This window comes from Oncorhynchus nerka, linkage group LG9a (assembly GCF_034236695.1).
Source record: "Oncorhynchus nerka isolate Pitt River linkage group LG9a, Oner_Uvic_2.0, whole genome shotgun sequence".
In the NCBI taxonomy this organism is placed as follows: Eukaryota; Metazoa; Chordata; class Actinopteri; order Salmoniformes; family Salmonidae; genus Oncorhynchus; species Oncorhynchus nerka.
Window position 1 is genome coordinate 30,666,852 of NC_088404.1, and position 17,736 is coordinate 30,684,587.

The following is a 17,736-nucleotide window of genomic DNA, read 5'->3' on the forward strand; positions in this document are numbered from 1 at the left end:
GATGGGAGTCGTAATTAAATAGATGTATCATAGAAGAGAGTTACCTAAAGTTAAATGGAGGGGATACCGGAGAGATACAATACAATTCCAGCCTGCCTGGGCGTTATGGCTATTTATGAATCAATTGACATGAGAAGTTAAACACAAAAACACGGTACGTTTAATGTTAGGGTATAGTAAATTGAGAAGTTCGGTTGGGTTTACTCTGATGATTAGAATTTAAGACTGAACTCAATCTGAATAGGGAATATATATTTTTAAGGCGAGCACTCACTAATGCTGGTCTGAGTTGTAATTAGACAAGTGAATAACGTATTGGGAATAGAGTTGTAATTAAAATACTAAGTCAAAGACGAGACAGGTATTTAGAGCAAAATGGATTCTAAATGATAACAAAGAGACAATTATGGTTTATGCCCATCGAAAAGCTTTTATAAAATTGGCGAATTTAGAGATGTTGGTTGGGGTGGTAAATTATAATTCAGGATTAGAACAGATGTGATAAATTAGGTTTGGTTAATCGAACAAGAATTATTTACAATCCATTTGAAGTCGCTACGAATTGGCAGGTTGAGCGCTTGATGATGACGTCACTAGCGAGACACTTTTGTCACCAGAGACTGGGAATAACGGAGCAAACTGTATGGCTGTTAGTGTGTGTATCGAGGCTTCGAGTAACCTTTCAGAAATTGAGATAAAAGTGTTTTGTTTATTTGTTTATTGGTTATAGTCAATTTTAGGGTTTGATTTAACTTAGTTGAACAGTGTGTTCTGGCGGGTTTAGGTAGAACTCTTTGTTCCGGAACGGATGAAAGTTAACCATAAGTAAGTAAATTAAAAGAGCCATGAGGGAATGCAAATGCATATTTATTAAATATCGGGGATTAAATTACGGATTCCTTACACTGCGAAATGTACGACATTTGCGGCAGAGAGAAAAAGTAATGCATTGGATAATAATGTTATCGGGTTAATTGTATCTAAAGGTCATTTAAGTAAACATATCCGTAGACGATGTTTAAAACTTACGATTATTGATTTGAGTCCAAGGGGAATTATCATTAGGTTTTAGTTATAGTTCACTTATTGAGTTTCTGATTCGAGGTAGCATTAGTGAATGATAGTTAGGGATGTGGTGGCTCACTTTCAGAGGCCTCCTGGGATTATAATTTTGGGGGAGAGTGCAGCTTTAAACGACCAAATTGAAAAAGGTCTGCAAATTATATATATATAAAACAACTGTTAGAACGATTTGTTTTAGTGCAAGGAGATTTTAAAGAGGCACGCTCACATATGGAACCTTATGAGATGTTTTTTTATGGGTTTGAATCATACAGGTGACTATTTCTATTGTAAAGATAAAGGGATCTTTATGTCTAATATGGTATGGCCTTTTGACCTTATCATGACTGGCTTCTGAGGTCTGATCAGCCTCAGGGGAGAGTCATTTGTATAATGAATGGGGTCATATTGAGTTACTAGTTTTAAGGTAAATTCATTAGAAATGAAGCAGTTTTGGTTGAGGGTTTAGAATTACTGTTTGAACCGCAAATGAGAAAGTGGTTCAGGATTCTGTCTTATAACATTAGCTGTGAAGTTTTTTTTTTGGATGGGCTATTAGGGAGTTGGTATTGTAACAGAGAGAAAGTCATATTCATCATTGAGAATAAATAGGGGAAGATAACATATTTTGAGCCAACAGGGCAGGGAAGGAATTGAGGTATTTTTGTTTGATTTTAACACCCGTGTACAGGAGTGTCAAAAGACGGGGGACATTACCTGTGTAATGGGGGAGGGTGTCCGTATGGGGATTACAGGATAACCAACTTGGGACAGTTCTGGGACTGGAGAAGAGGATATCCTTATGGCATAGGGAATCCCACAAAGGTGGATAGGTTTTCCATGAGATGGGGGAAACCTGGGAGTACTGTTGAACTTTGTAAAGGTGATGAAATCCTACTAACCATCAAAACTATTAAGCTCTCTGATGCAGGCACTTACACCCCCGGACTACAAAGGACCGGGACAGACACGGTGGGTGTGTTTTCTATTAAGGTACTGCCAAAAACAGAGGTCTCAGACGAGCCGGGGGGCCAGACACACTCCTCTACCACCCCTGGACCGAACCTGCCACCACTGTGCTAAAAATCCCATTCAGGTAATTAATGTTAGACTATTCAGCTATTGATCAATTAGACACGGAGACTGGTTTTGATGGTAGGGACAATTTGTGGCTGTCTTATACAGAATAGACTTGCTTAGAATATGCTTCTTGCTAGTCAGGGGGGAGTCTGCAAGATGTTCGGTGAACAATGTTGTACGTATATCCCTAATAACACCAGTCCAGATGGTAGTATATCTAAGGGCCTTAAATGGGCTCGATGCACTATCTGCTGAGATGAGGACCATGGCGGGGGTAGAGGAGTCTGACTGTCCATCTGGTTGGGAGACTGGTTTGGTAAGTATACTGGTATGGTGGTTACTGGATTTCTGACCCTAATTCTTGTATTATTTGTTATTGATGTGATGTGCTGCTTGCATCATACCGTGTTTTAAGAAGTCTGTTACAGATGTGGTGAAGGCTTCAGGCATGATGCCTTTGCTTGATGCTCCAGCTGGAGAGGCTGAGGTGAAGCATGCTTTGAGGGGAGGATAAGACTGACTGAGGATGACCCATGTATGTTTGTTCTCCCTGTCGTGAAGGGTGGCATGGTGCCCACCTGGTGCTGGATAAGAATAGCTGAGAGGACCAGATGGGTTATAAGAATGCTTTGTTCTGCTTTACTCTGTTTTACAGGACCAAAGTTTTATTCCACACTTTGCAACACATTAAATCCATGTTATTGTCAGATAGAATACTGAGGGTCCCCAAGGAGAGGGCTTGTTAGTGTAGGAAGGATTTTTAATATGGTTAGCATTTATTAGATTATAAGTTTTTAAATAGTATTATATTTAACAGGAATATAGGACATCTATGAGGAGTTAGGATTATTGTTAGGATTAAGATAGATTGATTAAGGAATTTGGAGAAAAGCCGCTCATAGACATGTTTTTTTTCTAAAAGAGGGTCCATGGGTTTGGATGGAGCCAAACAGTGAGACATATAGTTCAAATTTGGAAAACATGAGAAACATAGCTTTAGGCAGACAGAGGAGCCCTCCCCCGCACTGCAGAGACCTTGAAGGTTGGAGAACAGAGAAGCTTTAGAAGGGGGGCCAGGACGAGCAAAGATAACATAGTGGGTAGATAAGTTACTGAGTGGAGACAAAAGTGAGAATTGGACATGTGGAAAATGAAAGGGACACTCCTAAATGGAATTTCAGACATAAGGATAATTCACTAAATCTTATCTAAGTCATTGTATAAGAATAAGGCAAGGTTGTTACCTGGGCAGAGCCAGGTAACAAAAGGGGGATGGGTAAATAGTGTTCTAGAATAGGATGTGACCTACGGGATAATTAACTAATAAAATAAAAAAAATGTTAATTGGTTTGACGAATAAGAAACTGTTTTATTAACCAAACCTGTATGTCCAAGAGTTTATGCACTACAGGTGAACTACAGGTGAAGACACTCAATCCAGTCCCGTGGGCCACCCGGATTCATATCGCACTGCGGCGGGGTAAGATACATATTTCACTGTCGAACAAATAAACAGTGTTCGGGAGGAGAACTGGAATTAACAGAATTCCGGGGGCCATCTCTCGAATGAAGTAACCCTCCCTGTCCTGTCACCCCTGTTTTTGTTCATAGAAGTGAAGATGTATCTGGCTCTTGCTAAGTTATGTGTTTTCAGGGAAAGGGTGGGGTTTCATATGGAAGCTGTTCGTCTGAGCTGTCTTATCGTGGGTGACGTATTCCTGATACAGCACGTCCTACTAGATATGCGGAGAGTGGTAATTTGAGGATTTTGTTCCAAAATAGAAGAGATATCAGTGCAGGTTCCCATATTGATCGTGGACAGGTCATAGCTCACACTGAAAGGGATGGCTACGTAAACCCATACACTCAATTTGGGACCAGGTGGAGTATAGTAAGGGTTGGCGTTTTGGACTGTGTTCCTGAACAGAGGAAGTATTGTATAAAGGTATGAATAGTTCAGACCAAAGACCTCAAAGAAGTTATAGAGGTGGAGACTGGGTTTGGGGAGTCCAACTTATGGTTGGAATGGATTCAATATACGGCCAGATCAGTGGCTAAAGAAGAATGTTATGCCTGTGCGAACGCTAAACCCCAGTTAACAACTATCCCTTTTCCACTGAACGGAATTAATTCCCCTAAGGGAATGGCATGTATGGTAAAGCTGTTCATGAAAGCAGGAATGCCAAATAATGACAGTTGTATTGATTTGCACTATTTATATCCCCAGGAACCAAGTTGGTACAGAGAATATGACCACTGACGAGACCATGAATTGACAGGCTGGTTGAACTCTGGGGACTTCAATAAAATAAAATGGGCCAGTGTCGACATCTGGTGGTTGTGCGGGGGAATGAGTATATATTGATAACATTGGGGTTCCACGAGGTGTGCCGGATGAGTTCAAGGCAAGAAATCAGATACTAGCAGGATTAGAGTGGTCTACTCTCAATAAGAATGTAGACTGGATTAATTATAGTTACCAGAAGGGTTATTAAAGGGTTTGTAGAACAGACTGAAGCAATCAGCTGGAAGACCTGACAGAATAGAATTGCATTAGATAAAAGGAGGAAGTGGGCGTGGTAATCAGGACCGTGTCTTACATCCCAGGTAGCACAGCTCCGGACGAATCAGTGCCCGAAGCCTCAGCTGTTTTGACCACCCTGGCTCACAGGTTGGCAGAAACTCTGGGGTGGATAATTCTCTGAACTAAATTGGGTAGACAGTATTTATGGAAAAATGTGGTGTTATGGGCTACCTTAACCGGTGTGACTGTGTTAGTCTTGTACGTACGTGGTTGATTGCGTGTATGTATGAAAGTTATTGTTTCCAGGACTCTGGAAAGATCAATGACACTACAGATGGTGCGTTATGGGCCGATTCCAGGTTCTGACCCATGGAGGACTGAAGGCATGTCTACAGAGGAAGTGGACGAATCTGGATCTGTCATTTGTGGGGAATTTATGTTTGATGAGAATAGTGTTGAAATGAAGGGGAATTAGATTGTAATTTGTTTCAATGATTAAACTGTTTTTTTAATAAAGATTGTAAAAAGAGAAAAAAAAAAAAAAATCCTGAAAGAGGAGTTATGATTCTGATGTAGGTTTAAAAACAGTTGGAGTTAAGGTTAGAATTGATTAATGAAATGTGACGAGTTGGATAAACATTTATAATTGATTTGTTGATTATTTGTCTATTCATATGATAATCTGATAAACCTCTATAAAAAGGTTAGTTAAGTTCGTTTATACTTTCATTTTTTATGATTAAATAAAACTAGATGTAGAATTGAATGTATAATATTTGATCAAAGGGAGGATTGTTAGAGGAAATTATAGTTTAGATGATCAATTATGTATACATTAATGATTAGAACCATTTATGCTAATACTATTATGTTATGATTTGAAAAGTATGGGTTTTTAGTTGAACTGTTACTGAAAATGTAAGCAGAAATTAATTGTGTCTGTGTCTCCTGGGAAAGTTTAAGAAGGAGGGATAAGATAGTTTTTCAAACAGATAAGAATGTTTTGGTTGGATTCCATTAGTGGAGAGAAGTATATCCTTTAGACAGGTTGGAATGTAGTTTATGAGGGGAGTGAAACTATCTCCAGGACCGAATACTACGCCATTGTAAGGCTGGGAGAGGGTGTGAAACTGATGACGTCATTTTATGTTCACTTTCTTTAAAATGTAATGTTCTTTGTATTTTGGGTCAGTACTCATCAAGAATAAATGCTGAACTTGTTTTTAAGACTGGTCTCTTGCTAATTCATGCAAATGATAAACTTACAACTTATCATGAATTAGAAATGAGTGTGAATTGAATTGGTTTTGGCAACAAAACATAAAGGGATTTAGAATTCCTCTATCAGTAACTAATAAGGTAGCATTGTTTAAAGTGGCTAGTGATATATTTACATCATTTCCCATCAATTCCCATTATTAAAGTGGCTGGAGTTGAGTCAGTGTCAGTGTGTTGGCAGCAGCCACTCAATGTTAGTGGTGGCTGTTTAACAGTCTGATGGCCTTGAGATAGAAGCTGTTTTTCAGTCTCTCGGTCCCAGCTTTGATGCACCTGTACTGACCTCGCCTTCTGGATGATAGCTGGGTGAACAGGCAGTGGCTCGGGTGGTTGATGTCCTTGATGATCTTTATGGCCTTCCTGTAACATCGGGTGGTGTAGGTGTCCTGGAGGGCAGGTAGTTTGCCCCCGGTGATGCGTTGTGCAGACCTCACTACCCTCTGGACAGCCTTACGGTTGAGGGCGGAGCAGTTGCCGTACCAGGCGGTGATACAGCCCGCCAGGATGCTCTCGATTGTGCATCTGTAGAAGTTTGTGAGTGCTTTTGGTGACAAGCCGAATTTCTTCAGCCTCCTGAGGTTGAAGAGGCGCTGCTGCGCCATCTTCACAATGATGTCTGTGTGAGTGGACCAATTCAGTTTGTCTGTGATGTGTATGCCGAGGAACTTAAAACTTGCTACCCTCTCCACTACTGTTCCATCGATGTGGATAGGGGGGTGTTCCCTCTGCTGTTTCCTGAAGTCCACAATCATCTCCTTAGTTTTGTTGAGTGTGAGGTTATTTTCCTGACACCACACTCCGAGGGCCCTCACCTCCTCCCTGTAGGCCGTCTCGTCGTTGTTGGTAATCAAGCCTACCACTGTTGTGTCGTCCGCAAACTTGATGATTGAGTTGGAGGCGTGCGTGGCCACGCAGTCGTGGGTGAACAGGGAGTACAGGAGAGGGCTCAGAACGCACCTTTGTGGGGCCCCAGTGTTGAGGATCAGCGGGGAGGAGATGTTGTTGCCTACCCTCACCACCTGGGGGCGGCCCGTCAGGAAGTTCAGTACCCAGTTGCACAGGGCGGGGTCGAGACCCAGGGTCTCGAGCTTGATGACGAGCTTGGAGGGTACTATGGTGTTGAATGCCGAGCTGTAGTCGATGAACAGCATTCTCACATAGGTATTCCTCTTGTCCAGATGGGTTAGGGCAGTGTGCAGTGTGGTTGAGATTGCATCATCTGTGGACCTATTTGGGCGGTAAGCAAATTGGAGTGGGTCTAGGGTGTCAGGTAGGGTGGAGGTGATATGGTCCTTGACTAGTCTCTCAAAGCACTTCATGATGACGGAAGTGAGTGCTACGGGGCGGTAGTCGTTTAGCTCAGTTACCTTAGCTTTCTTGGGAACAGGAACAATGGTGGCCCTCTTGAAGCATGTGGGAACAGCAGACTGGTATAGGGATTGATTGAATATGTCCGTAAACACACCGGCCAGCTGGTCTGCGCATGCTCTGAGGGCGCGGCTGGGGATGCCGTCTGGGCCTGCAGCCTTGCGAGGGTTAACACGTTTAAATGTCTTACACACCTCGGCTGCAGTGAAGGAGAGTCTGCATGTTTTCGTTGCAGGCAGTGTCAGTGGCACTGTATTGTCCTCAAAGCGGGCAAAAAAGTTATTTAGTCTGCCTGGGAGCAAGACATCCTGGTCCGTGACTGGGCTGGATTTCTTCTTGTAGTCCGTGATTGACTGTAGACCCTGCCACATGCCTCTTGTGTCTGAGCCGTTGAATTGAGATTCTACTTTGTCTCTGTACTGACGCTTAGCTTGTTTGATAGCCTTGCGGAGGGAATAGCTGCACTGTTTGTATTCGGTCATGTTACCAGTCACCTTGCCCTGATTAAAAGCAGTGGTTTGCGCATTCAGTTTCACGCTGCCATCAATCCACGGTTTCTGGTTAGGGAATGTTTTAATCGTTGCTATGGGAACGACATCTTCAACGCACGTTCTAATGAACTCGCACACCGAATCAGCGTATTCGTCAATATTGTTATCAGACGCAATACGAAACATATCCCAGTCCACGTGATGGAAGCAGTCTTGGAGTGTGGAGTCAGTTTGGTCGGACCAGCGTTGGACAGACCTCAGCGTGGGAGCCTCTTGTTTTAGTTTCTGTCTGTAGGCAGGGATCAACAAAATGGAGTCGTGGTCAGCTTTTCCGAAAGGGGGGCGGGGCAGGGCCTTATATGCGTTGCGGAAGTTAGAGTAACAATGATCCAAGGTTTTTCCACCCCTGGTTGCGCAATCGATATGCTGATAAAATTTAGGGCGTCTTGTTTTCAGATTAGCCTTGTTAAAATCCCCAGCTACAATGAATGCAGCCTCCGGATAAATGGATTCCAGTTTGCAAAGAGTCAAATAAAGTTTGTTCAGAGCCATCGATGTGTCTGCTTGGGGGGGGGGGGGGGATATATACGGCTGTGATTATAATCAAAGATAATTCTCTTGGTAGATAATGCGGTCTACATTTGATTGTGAGGAATTCTAAATCAGGTGAACAGATCAGGTGAGTTCCTGTATGTTTCTTTCATCACACCATGTCTCGTTAGCCGTAAGGCATACGCCCCCGCCCCTCTTCTTACCAGAAAGATATTTGTTCCTGTCGGCGCGATGCGTGGAGAAACCCGCTGGCTGCACCGCCTCCGATAGAGTCTCTCCAGTGAGCCATGTTTCCGTGAAGCAAAGAACGTTAGTCTCTGATGTCCCTCTGGAATGCTACCCTTGCTCGGATTTCATCAACCTTGTTGTGAAGAGACTGGACATTGGCGAGAAGAATGCTAGGGAGTGGTGCACGATGTGCCCGTCTCCGGAGTCTGACCAGAAGACCGCCTCGTTTCCCTCTTTTTCGGAGTCGTTTTTTTGGGTGGCTGCATGGGATCCATTCCGTTGTCCTGTTTGAAAGGCAGAACACACGATCCGCGTCGCGAAAAACATATTCTTGGTCGTACTGATGGTGAGTTGACGCTGATCTTATATTCAGTAGTTCTTCTCGACTGTAAGTAATGAAACCTAAGATGACCTGGGGTACTAATGTAAGAAATAACACGTAAAAAAACTAAAAACTGCATAGTTTCCTAGGAACGCGAAGCAAGGCGGCCATCTCTGTCAACCACCTTCATGAGGAATGCTTTTCCAACAGTCTTGAAGGAGTTCCCACATATGCTGAGCACTTGTTGGCTGCTTTTCCTTCACTCTGCGGTCCTGCTCATCCCAAACCATCTCAATTGGGTTGAGGTCAGGTGATTTTGGAGGCCAGGTCATCTGATGCAGCACTCCATCACTCTCCTTCTTGACCAAATAGCCCTTAGAGCCTGGAGGTGTGTTTTAGGTCATTGTCCTGTTGAAAAACAAATGATAGTCGCACTAAGCCCAAACCAGATGGGATGGCGTATCGCTGCAGAATGCTGTGGTAGCCATGCTGGTTAAGTGTGCCTTGAATTCTAAATAAATCCCTGACAATGTCACTAGCAAAGCACCCCCACACCATCACACCTCCTCCTCCATGCATCATGGTGGGAACCACACATGCAGAGATCATCCGTTCACCTACTCCGCGTCTCACAAAGATACGGCCATTGGGACCTTAACTCTCAAATTTGGCATCATCAGACCAAAAGGACAGATTTCCACCAGTCTAATGTCCATTGCTCGTGTTTATTTGCCCAAGCAAATATCTTCTTATTGGTGTCCTTTAGTTGTGGTTTCTTTGCATCTATTCAACCACGAAGGCCTGATTCACACAGTCTCCTCTGAACAGTTGATGTTGAGATGTGTCTGTCACTTGAACTCTGTGAAGCCTTTATTTGGGCTGCAATTTCTGAGGCTGGTAACTCTAATGAACTTATCCTCTGCAGCAGAGGGAACTCTGGGTCTTCCTGTCCTGTGGTGGTCCTCGCAAGAGCCAGTTTCATAATAGCGCTTGATGATTGTGACTGCACTTGACGAAACTTTTAAAGTTCTTAAAGCTTTCCGGATTAACTGACCTTCATGTCTGTAAAGTAATGATGGACAGTTGTTTCTCTTTGCTTATTTGAGCTGATCTTGCTATAATATGGACTTGGTCTTTTCCCAAATAGGGCTATATTCTGTATAACCATCCCTACCTTGTCACAACACAACTGATTGGCTCAAACACATTGAGGAAAGAAATTCCAACAAGGTTAATTAAAATGCATTCCTCATAAAGCTAGTTGAGAGAATGCAAAGAGTGTGCAAAGCTGTCAAAGCAAAAGGTGGCTACTTTGAAGAATCTAAAATGTATTTTGAATTGTTTAACACTAAATGATTCCATGTGTGTTATTTCATAGTTTGGAATGTTTTCACTATTATTCCACAATGTTTACTCAAGTAAAAGAAAAACCCTTGAATGAGTAGGTGTCCAAACTTTAGACTGGTACTCGATATATACACTGCTCCAAAAAAATAAAGGGAACACTAAAATAACACATCTGAATTAATGAAATATAAATATATTCTTTACATAGTTGAATGTGCTGACAACAAAATCACACAAAAATGATCAATGGAAATCATGTATCAACCCATGGAGGTCTGGATTTGGAGTCACACTCAAAATTAAAGTGGAAAAACACACTACAGGCTGATCCAACTTTGATGTAATGTCCTTAAAACAAGTCAAAATTAGGCTCAGTAGTGTGTGTGGCCTCCACGTGCCTGTATGACCTCCCTACAACGCATGGGCATGCTCCTGATGAGGTGGCGGATGGTCTCCTGAGGGATCTCCTCCCAGACCTGGACTAAAGCAACCGCCAACTCCTGGACAGGCTGTGGTGCAACGTGGCGTTGGTGGATGGAGCAAGACATGATGTCCCAGATGTGCTCAATTGGATTCAGGTCTGGGAAACTGTTGGGCCAGTCCATAGCATCAATGCCTTCCTCTTGCAGGAACTGCTGACACATTCCAGCCACATGAGGTCTAGCATTGTCTTGCATTAGGAGGAACCCAGGGCTAACCGCACCAGCATATGGTCTCACAAGGGGTTTGAGGATCTCATCTCGGTACCAAATAGCAGTCAGGCTACCCCTGGCGAGCACATGGAGCGCTGTGCGGCCCCCCAAAGAAATGCCACCCCACACCATGACTGATCCACCGCCAAACCGGTCATGCTGGAGGATGTTGCAGTCAGCAGAACGTTCTCCACGGCGTCTCCAGACTCTGTCACATGTGCTCAGTGTGAACCTGCTTTCATCTGTGAAGAGCATAGGGCGCCAGTGGCAAATTTGCCAATCTTGGTGTTCTCTGGCAAATGCCAAACGTCCTGCACGGTGTTGGGCTGTAAGCACAACCCCCACCTGTGGACGTCGGGCCCTCACCCTCACGGTCTGTTTCTGACCGTTTGAGCAGACACATGCACATTTGTGGCCTGCTGGAGGTCATTTTGCAGGGCTCTGGCAGTGCTACTGGGTTGTTGCCCTCCTACGGCCTCCTCTACATCTCCTGATGTACTGGCCTGTCTCCTGGTAGCGCCTCCATGCTCTGGACACTATGCTGACAGACACAGCAAACCTTCTTGCCACAACTCGCATTGATGTGCCATCCTGGATGAGCTGCACTAACTGAGCCACTTGTGTGGGTTGTAGACTCCGTCTCATGCTACCACTAGAGTGAAAGCACCGCCAGCATTCAAAAGTGACCAAAACATCAGCCAGGAAGCATAGGAACGGAGAAGTGGTCTGTGGTCACCACCTGCAGAACCCCTCCTTTATTGGGGGTGTCTTGCTAATTGCCTATAATTTCCACCTGTTGTCTATTCCATGTGCACAACAGCATGTGAAATTTATTGTCAATCCATGTTGCTTCCTAAGTGGACAGTTTGATTTCACAGAAGTGTGATTGACTTGGAGTTACATTGTGTTGTTTAAGTGTTCCCTTTATTTTTTGAGCAATGTATATAAACTCAGCAAAAAAAGAAACATCTCACTGTCAACTGTGTTTATTTTCATCAAACTTAGCATGTGTAAATATTTGAATGAACATAACAAGATTCAACAACTGAGACATAAACTGAACAAGTTCCACAGACATGTGACGAACAGAAATGGAATAATGTGTCCCTGAACAAAGGGGGCGTCAAAATCAAACCGGTCCGTATCTGGTGTGGCCACCAGCTGAATTAAGTACTGCAGTGCTTCTCCTCCTCATGGACTGCACCAGATTTGCACCAGAAAACTTTAGTGTCCTAAGTTTTCATAACTGTGACCTTAATTGCCTAACGTCTGTCTGTAAGCTGTTCGTGTGTTAATGACCGTTCAACAGGTGTATGTTCATTAATTGTTTATGGTTCATTGAACAAGCATGGGAAACAGTGTTTAAACCCTTTACAATGAAGATCTGTGAAGTTATTTGGATTTTTACGAATTATCTTTTAAAGACAGGGTCCTGAAAAAGGGACGTTTCTTTTGTTGCTGAGTTTATATATACTTTCAGATGGCTACTTTTCTTTCCATTTATAATCTAATGCTAAATTGCAGGTTTTGCAGAATATATTGTTGTCTGCAAAGAACGTCCCAGCGGCATATATGCATGCTCTTTTTTCAAGCGATATTCTGATTTAGAATTGCTTATATTTTCTGGTTGGATTCATAGTCTCTCCACTAACTGTCCTAATTGCCCCATTTTTAAAACCTCCTATGATCAGGGATTGAGTCTGTTGGAGAGGATCAGCTTGAGCAAATTGAGGTGTAGAACCACTGATCTACAAATAGCTTTTCCTGCCAAATATTAGTCTTTGTGCAATTAAGATTCGTAAGCTACGCCTGCCCTGGTTTAGGCGATCCCCCCACAAAACCCTCCTGACATTGAATGATTGATTGTAGACAGCTTGTGTCAATTAAAGAGCATTTCCTAGGATTGTCCACCTGCAGCAAATCCAGTAGATAATGCTGGCAATACTGGTCAAAGAGAAAACCCACAAAAAACGACCAAAACACCTAGACTATAGGCTATAACCTGTCCTGTGCTTGAGGTAGTACATTGCCGTCAACACAAATCTAGGATAAGATTATCTAACCCCCAATCCTTTCTTTCACAATTACATGGATGAAAAATGTCACACACACCTGGGTCTCATCCTGCACCACGCGGTACTGTTCCTTCCAGACAGTGATCTTGGACACCTCGTCCTTCCTTAGGGCTCTCTCCTTCTTCAGCTCAGGGCTCCAGAAAGTCTTGATGGAGTTCATGGAGGAACTCAGCTTGCTCTCCTTAACCTCCACCTCACGACGCAGCAACTCGTTTTCACGCAGAACCTGAGGGACCAGCCGACTCAGTCAGTAAAACATACACACATACACACTGCAAATACAAAATGTTTTCACACAAATAGCAGAACACTCAACATCAAAGTCAAACTAGATCTTCTCAAAGTAGGGTACATGTCAAACGATTTATTACTAACTTTCCTTATGACATCACAGCATTGAGCTTTCCTTGTCCATTGTCATTCTACAGACAGACTTACATTACCAACTGTGGCTACTGACCTCTTTGAGTTGGGCCTGCAGGTCCAGTATGGTGTTGTCCCGGGCCTGTCTCAGGGAGTGAGGGACCGTGGAGGCCATGTGGTGATCCCCAAAAGCCAGGGCGTCACCTGCCATCATTCCCCCAGGGAGCACAGCGTTGGCCTGGGCAGATGTGGCGATGTTGGGAGTGCTAGCTGCCACCCCTCCACCCCCTCCTGCGCTTGCTCTTGACCCGTAGGTCACCCTCTGTCGACCCATTGTGGTCATCTCTCGACCACTCTTGTTAACGTGGTCGGACATGGCAACCTCGTTGTCGCTCAGGTACATGGGTCCTGAGGTGGCATAGGCGGCATTGAGGGACTGGATGTTCTCCATGGAGAGGGTCTTACCTCCCGCTCCACCTGGACCCCCTCCACTGCCCCCCGTGCTGTTGGTGCGACGGTGGCCCATCCGTGGGGAACGGGGGAGATGAGGGGAGCGACCCGAACCCTGGCTGCTCCCCCCATCTCTCCCTCCGCTGAGGTTGGCATCCGCTCTGCCCACGGAACGGGAGCTGCCGTACATGTTCACTGAAGCAGAGGAGTGAACGTATTGATGGTGGGAATGAAGAGGTGCAGTGTCTGAAATGTGAGGATGTAGCTTTGCCTAGTGTGTGTGTGAGAGATTTTGACAGCAGATCTGTGAGTTTGTGCTGACGTGTCTCTCTGTTCCGGCTTCAACTGGAGTAAGTGAGCGCTTGATTCATGTGAAATTGTTGAGCTCTCTTCACGCTCACTCACTCTCAGAAGGGACTGGGTGACAGCTGTTCTTGGAGTGAGAGAACAGCCACTCAGAGAGTCCACACACAGGAAACTGATCTGGAAGAAGGAACAGAGTTTAAAAGGGATCATCAGCAGCTAGATATTGCCTGACTAGGTATCTCTCCTGACATGGGCATGTTTTCAATACAGACTCCTTTTGTCGTACAATATTCCATAGAAGGCATCCAGACCTTATGAAAGTAGCACAATATTCCCTTAATCTTGTAATAAATCAAATCTAGTGATACTGTACATAACTGGCATTTCTGCCATCCATTGTGACCGTGTGGGGGGATAATCAACCCGCCAATTAATGGCAATGCATTTCTTAGAAGTTATAAATGCTTGGTTACATTGTTATCAGAAGAAACTGTCTCCAGTATCAACATTTCCAAGCAAACCAAAACCGAGAGAAGCGAGAATCTGAAGACCTGCTGAGACAAAAGAAAATACTCTTTGCCAGAATTCACCTAGCCTTCATAAGAGTATAACATATGCAAATATGACCCCTTCTGTGTTTTACACCTCCAGCAGAGGAATTACATTTCTGAGTGCATGATATTCAGTTTCACTGACATATAGTACATTATATGGATAGTCTTAAACTGCAGTAATGAGATTATATGAACATGACTGGGCATTCAAACATATAAGTATCCATTCGGCATCATCAATACTGTCTACCAGGTTTCCTCACATTTTTGTTTGACATGTTTTGTGTCATCGGGAAAAGCCTCTATCAACCCTTGATACAGTTTGGAAATCAACTTTAGAGGTTTGTCAGACTGCCTTAAAATAGTTTCAATCTTTGAAGCTCCTGGCTTGTCCAGTGTTTTCTGCGCAGAGAGAATAAAGTGTAATCTCAGCACCGTCACACACTGGTCTTCTCTGGTTGCTTGACCCTGCTGAGACCCCTGTCACCATCTGATCCTTCTCAGATGAGGCATGTCAAATAATTACCTTGATGTACATTTATACATTATATTATCCAAGAATAGAATCAATTGTTCAATAATTGAAATGACCATTCTTCCTATGTCCCAAACTGAAGCCTACCCATCAACTCAAGATGTAACTTTGTATCCATTCATTGATTGCTATATTATACTGCAAAATTCGTCTTTCCTGGCTGTCTGGCTTTGCTTGGACATCTGTCACCATCTGTTCCTGCTAATAAATGATGAGCATAGTGTTATGTACTGACTGTTCACCATGACAGTGAAGCCTGTAGAGCTGTTTATACCATGTCAGTGTGAAATTAAGGGAATTAACTAAGGAACCTGGCAGATCAATAACTTTACATTGCTATACTGACTAATAAAAACTCACAACGCATCAAAAAACAGAATATCAGGCTACAAAACATTTCCATACACACAACAGCTGTTAGACACTGCCACCTGACTGATAGCTAGAGGCTAGAGCTGAACTGGCTGTGGTAGCCTTAGTTCATTCACTTCAGACAGAACTTCAGTCGAGAAGGGATGAAACAATAACGTTTACACGTCAGTTAAACTACTAGCTCAGCACTGAGAATAAATACTTTTTTCTGTTAAGTCAAACAGCAGTTTCCTTGCCAGCTACATCAGTCAAAGAGTAGCCAGTTTCTGCTTTGCTTGCTTTGACATCTCAGAAAAAAAGCAATAGGGGCGCATGTGCGTTATGCTATGTATCACGTGATCTGGCTAATGTAGGGAGGAGCGCCCCTTTTCAGTTGTATCAAATGACAGCGTTGTGGCCCCAGAAATGCTACAGAATTTGCACAAAAAAACACTATATGCAGAATACATTTCACCACGGACAATTTCGAATGCAGACTCCTCATAAACGTAAGCACAGCTAGTTGGCAGGCTAGTTACAGCTAGCAGCAAAAGCTAAGTTAATATGGCTGGGTTATCAAGCGTTACAATGTAACGTTTTACCGCAATATCATTTTTTGTTGTAAAGTAGCATCTCTTTGGCAGCACTATAATGAGCAAGGAAGCGTGCAACATTTTCTTGTTCACTAGGTGAATCGCTACATTAACTGTGTTGGATACACCGACCTAAAGGGTTGGCCATTTAAACCCTGGGAATAAAAAAAATGGGTGCAAGATATGCAGCTGGTCCGAGGCGAGGGTAATAATACAATTGTCAACTTAGATGGCAAGACGTCTAAATTATTTAGAAATGGACAACATCTAAAATGTTTTCTTAGCTGGGAATACAGACAAGGGGCTCAGGAGCCACCGAAAATCTCCCTCTCATATGTATCCCTTTCTCCTCCTCCATTGCTTCAGGGTTGAACATTATTTAGGGAGTTTTCCTTCATTAAAAGTAAGTCGCTCTCCCGTAAAAAACGAACACAAATGCCGTAATCGACAAAAGCTCATAATATCCCGATGAATACTAATGAATAAATACCAGGAATCGGATATGGTCAAGCAGAACCCATTTTTTTGTTGATTAGCAATGAACACAATGATTATGAAAATCACTTTTAGAGTGAACTAACGTACTTTGCTGTAGCTATGTCCGATGGGGTCAAGTCAGTTTGCTGTATCCTGCGTCAAATGGAAAACGGCTCCATATACGGACATTTTCCCTTATTTCTTCTGCATACCTCTATCCGATTTTAACCTATTTTTGCCAACACAACCAGCGGCTTTCTTCTTCAACAGCGTCTCGTCAGCCACACTAAAAAAAACTATTTCCGGGTCACAGAATTTCGGACATTTTCTAAATAAAAGTTCCCCATGTAATCGTACAAAAGTGTCAATAACCTATATTTATTATTCATGATATATGAAAAATAATTTTCTAAACATTAACAATGATTCATATTTGTTCGTGTTTAAGTGACATTAAAAAAAAAACATGTTCCAAGGTCAAATAAATGCCCCCACTGCAAGTAACTGTATATGAAATACATATTGGCTTATAGAGCAAAAACTATTCGAGGTGCAGCAGTAAAAGTATTGTAGGGAATACTCAGTAGTATCTGTAGAATGTACATGGTGTCATTTCATGGGGCTCTGAATAACAAGGAGTGTTGCTGGCATTTTACTCTGCCTATTACATTGGCCACAATGCGCATCCCTGTATATGGAATACATATTGGCTTATAGAGCACGCCTTTACACATTTAAAATCAGCCCATGGCCAGCCATGTGTGCCAAATGCATCAGGTCATCAGGTTAAAGTATAATAATCACTGCAAAACCTAAAATATCCATATGATTACAGGGTAAAGTGAATGGTGGCCTCATCTGCAGTACCAGGATTCCCCTCGAAGGTCAGCGTGACCTGGAGGTGGACATTCTCTGCTTCCCCAAGTCCTACAGAGTTGTTGAATGTAGCAATGAAAACGTATGGAGATATGGAGATGTATTTGCGGCGCTGCTGGAAAATAGACATAGAACAAGCCACGGCAAGAGATCTTGACTTCTGTGTCATACGAGCATGCAAAAGTAATTTAATGCGACAGGCTTGTGAACTC

The 17,736-nt window shown here is 43.2% G+C and overlaps 1 protein-coding gene across 2 annotated transcripts in view; it reads right to left on the minus strand.

Moving 5' to 3' along the window:
* Positions 1-16,934, minus strand: part of LOC115134172 (ELKS/Rab6-interacting/CAST family member 1-like) — a 50,307-nt gene extending 33,373 nt beyond the window's left edge. For both annotated transcript variants that reach the window (XM_029667878.2, XM_065022475.1), the window contains exons 1-3: positions 16,757-16,934; positions 13,480-14,315; positions 13,057-13,245 (exon numbers count right to left, since the gene is read on the minus strand). In XM_029667878.2, the coding sequence (XP_029523738.2) occupies positions 13,057-13,245; positions 13,480-14,022 (732 nt within the window). In that variant the 5' untranslated portion in view covers positions 14,023-14,315; positions 16,757-16,934. The remainder of the gene's footprint in view (positions 1-13,056; positions 13,246-13,479; positions 14,316-16,756) is intronic.
* Positions 16,935-17,736: the final 802 nt, after the last annotated feature.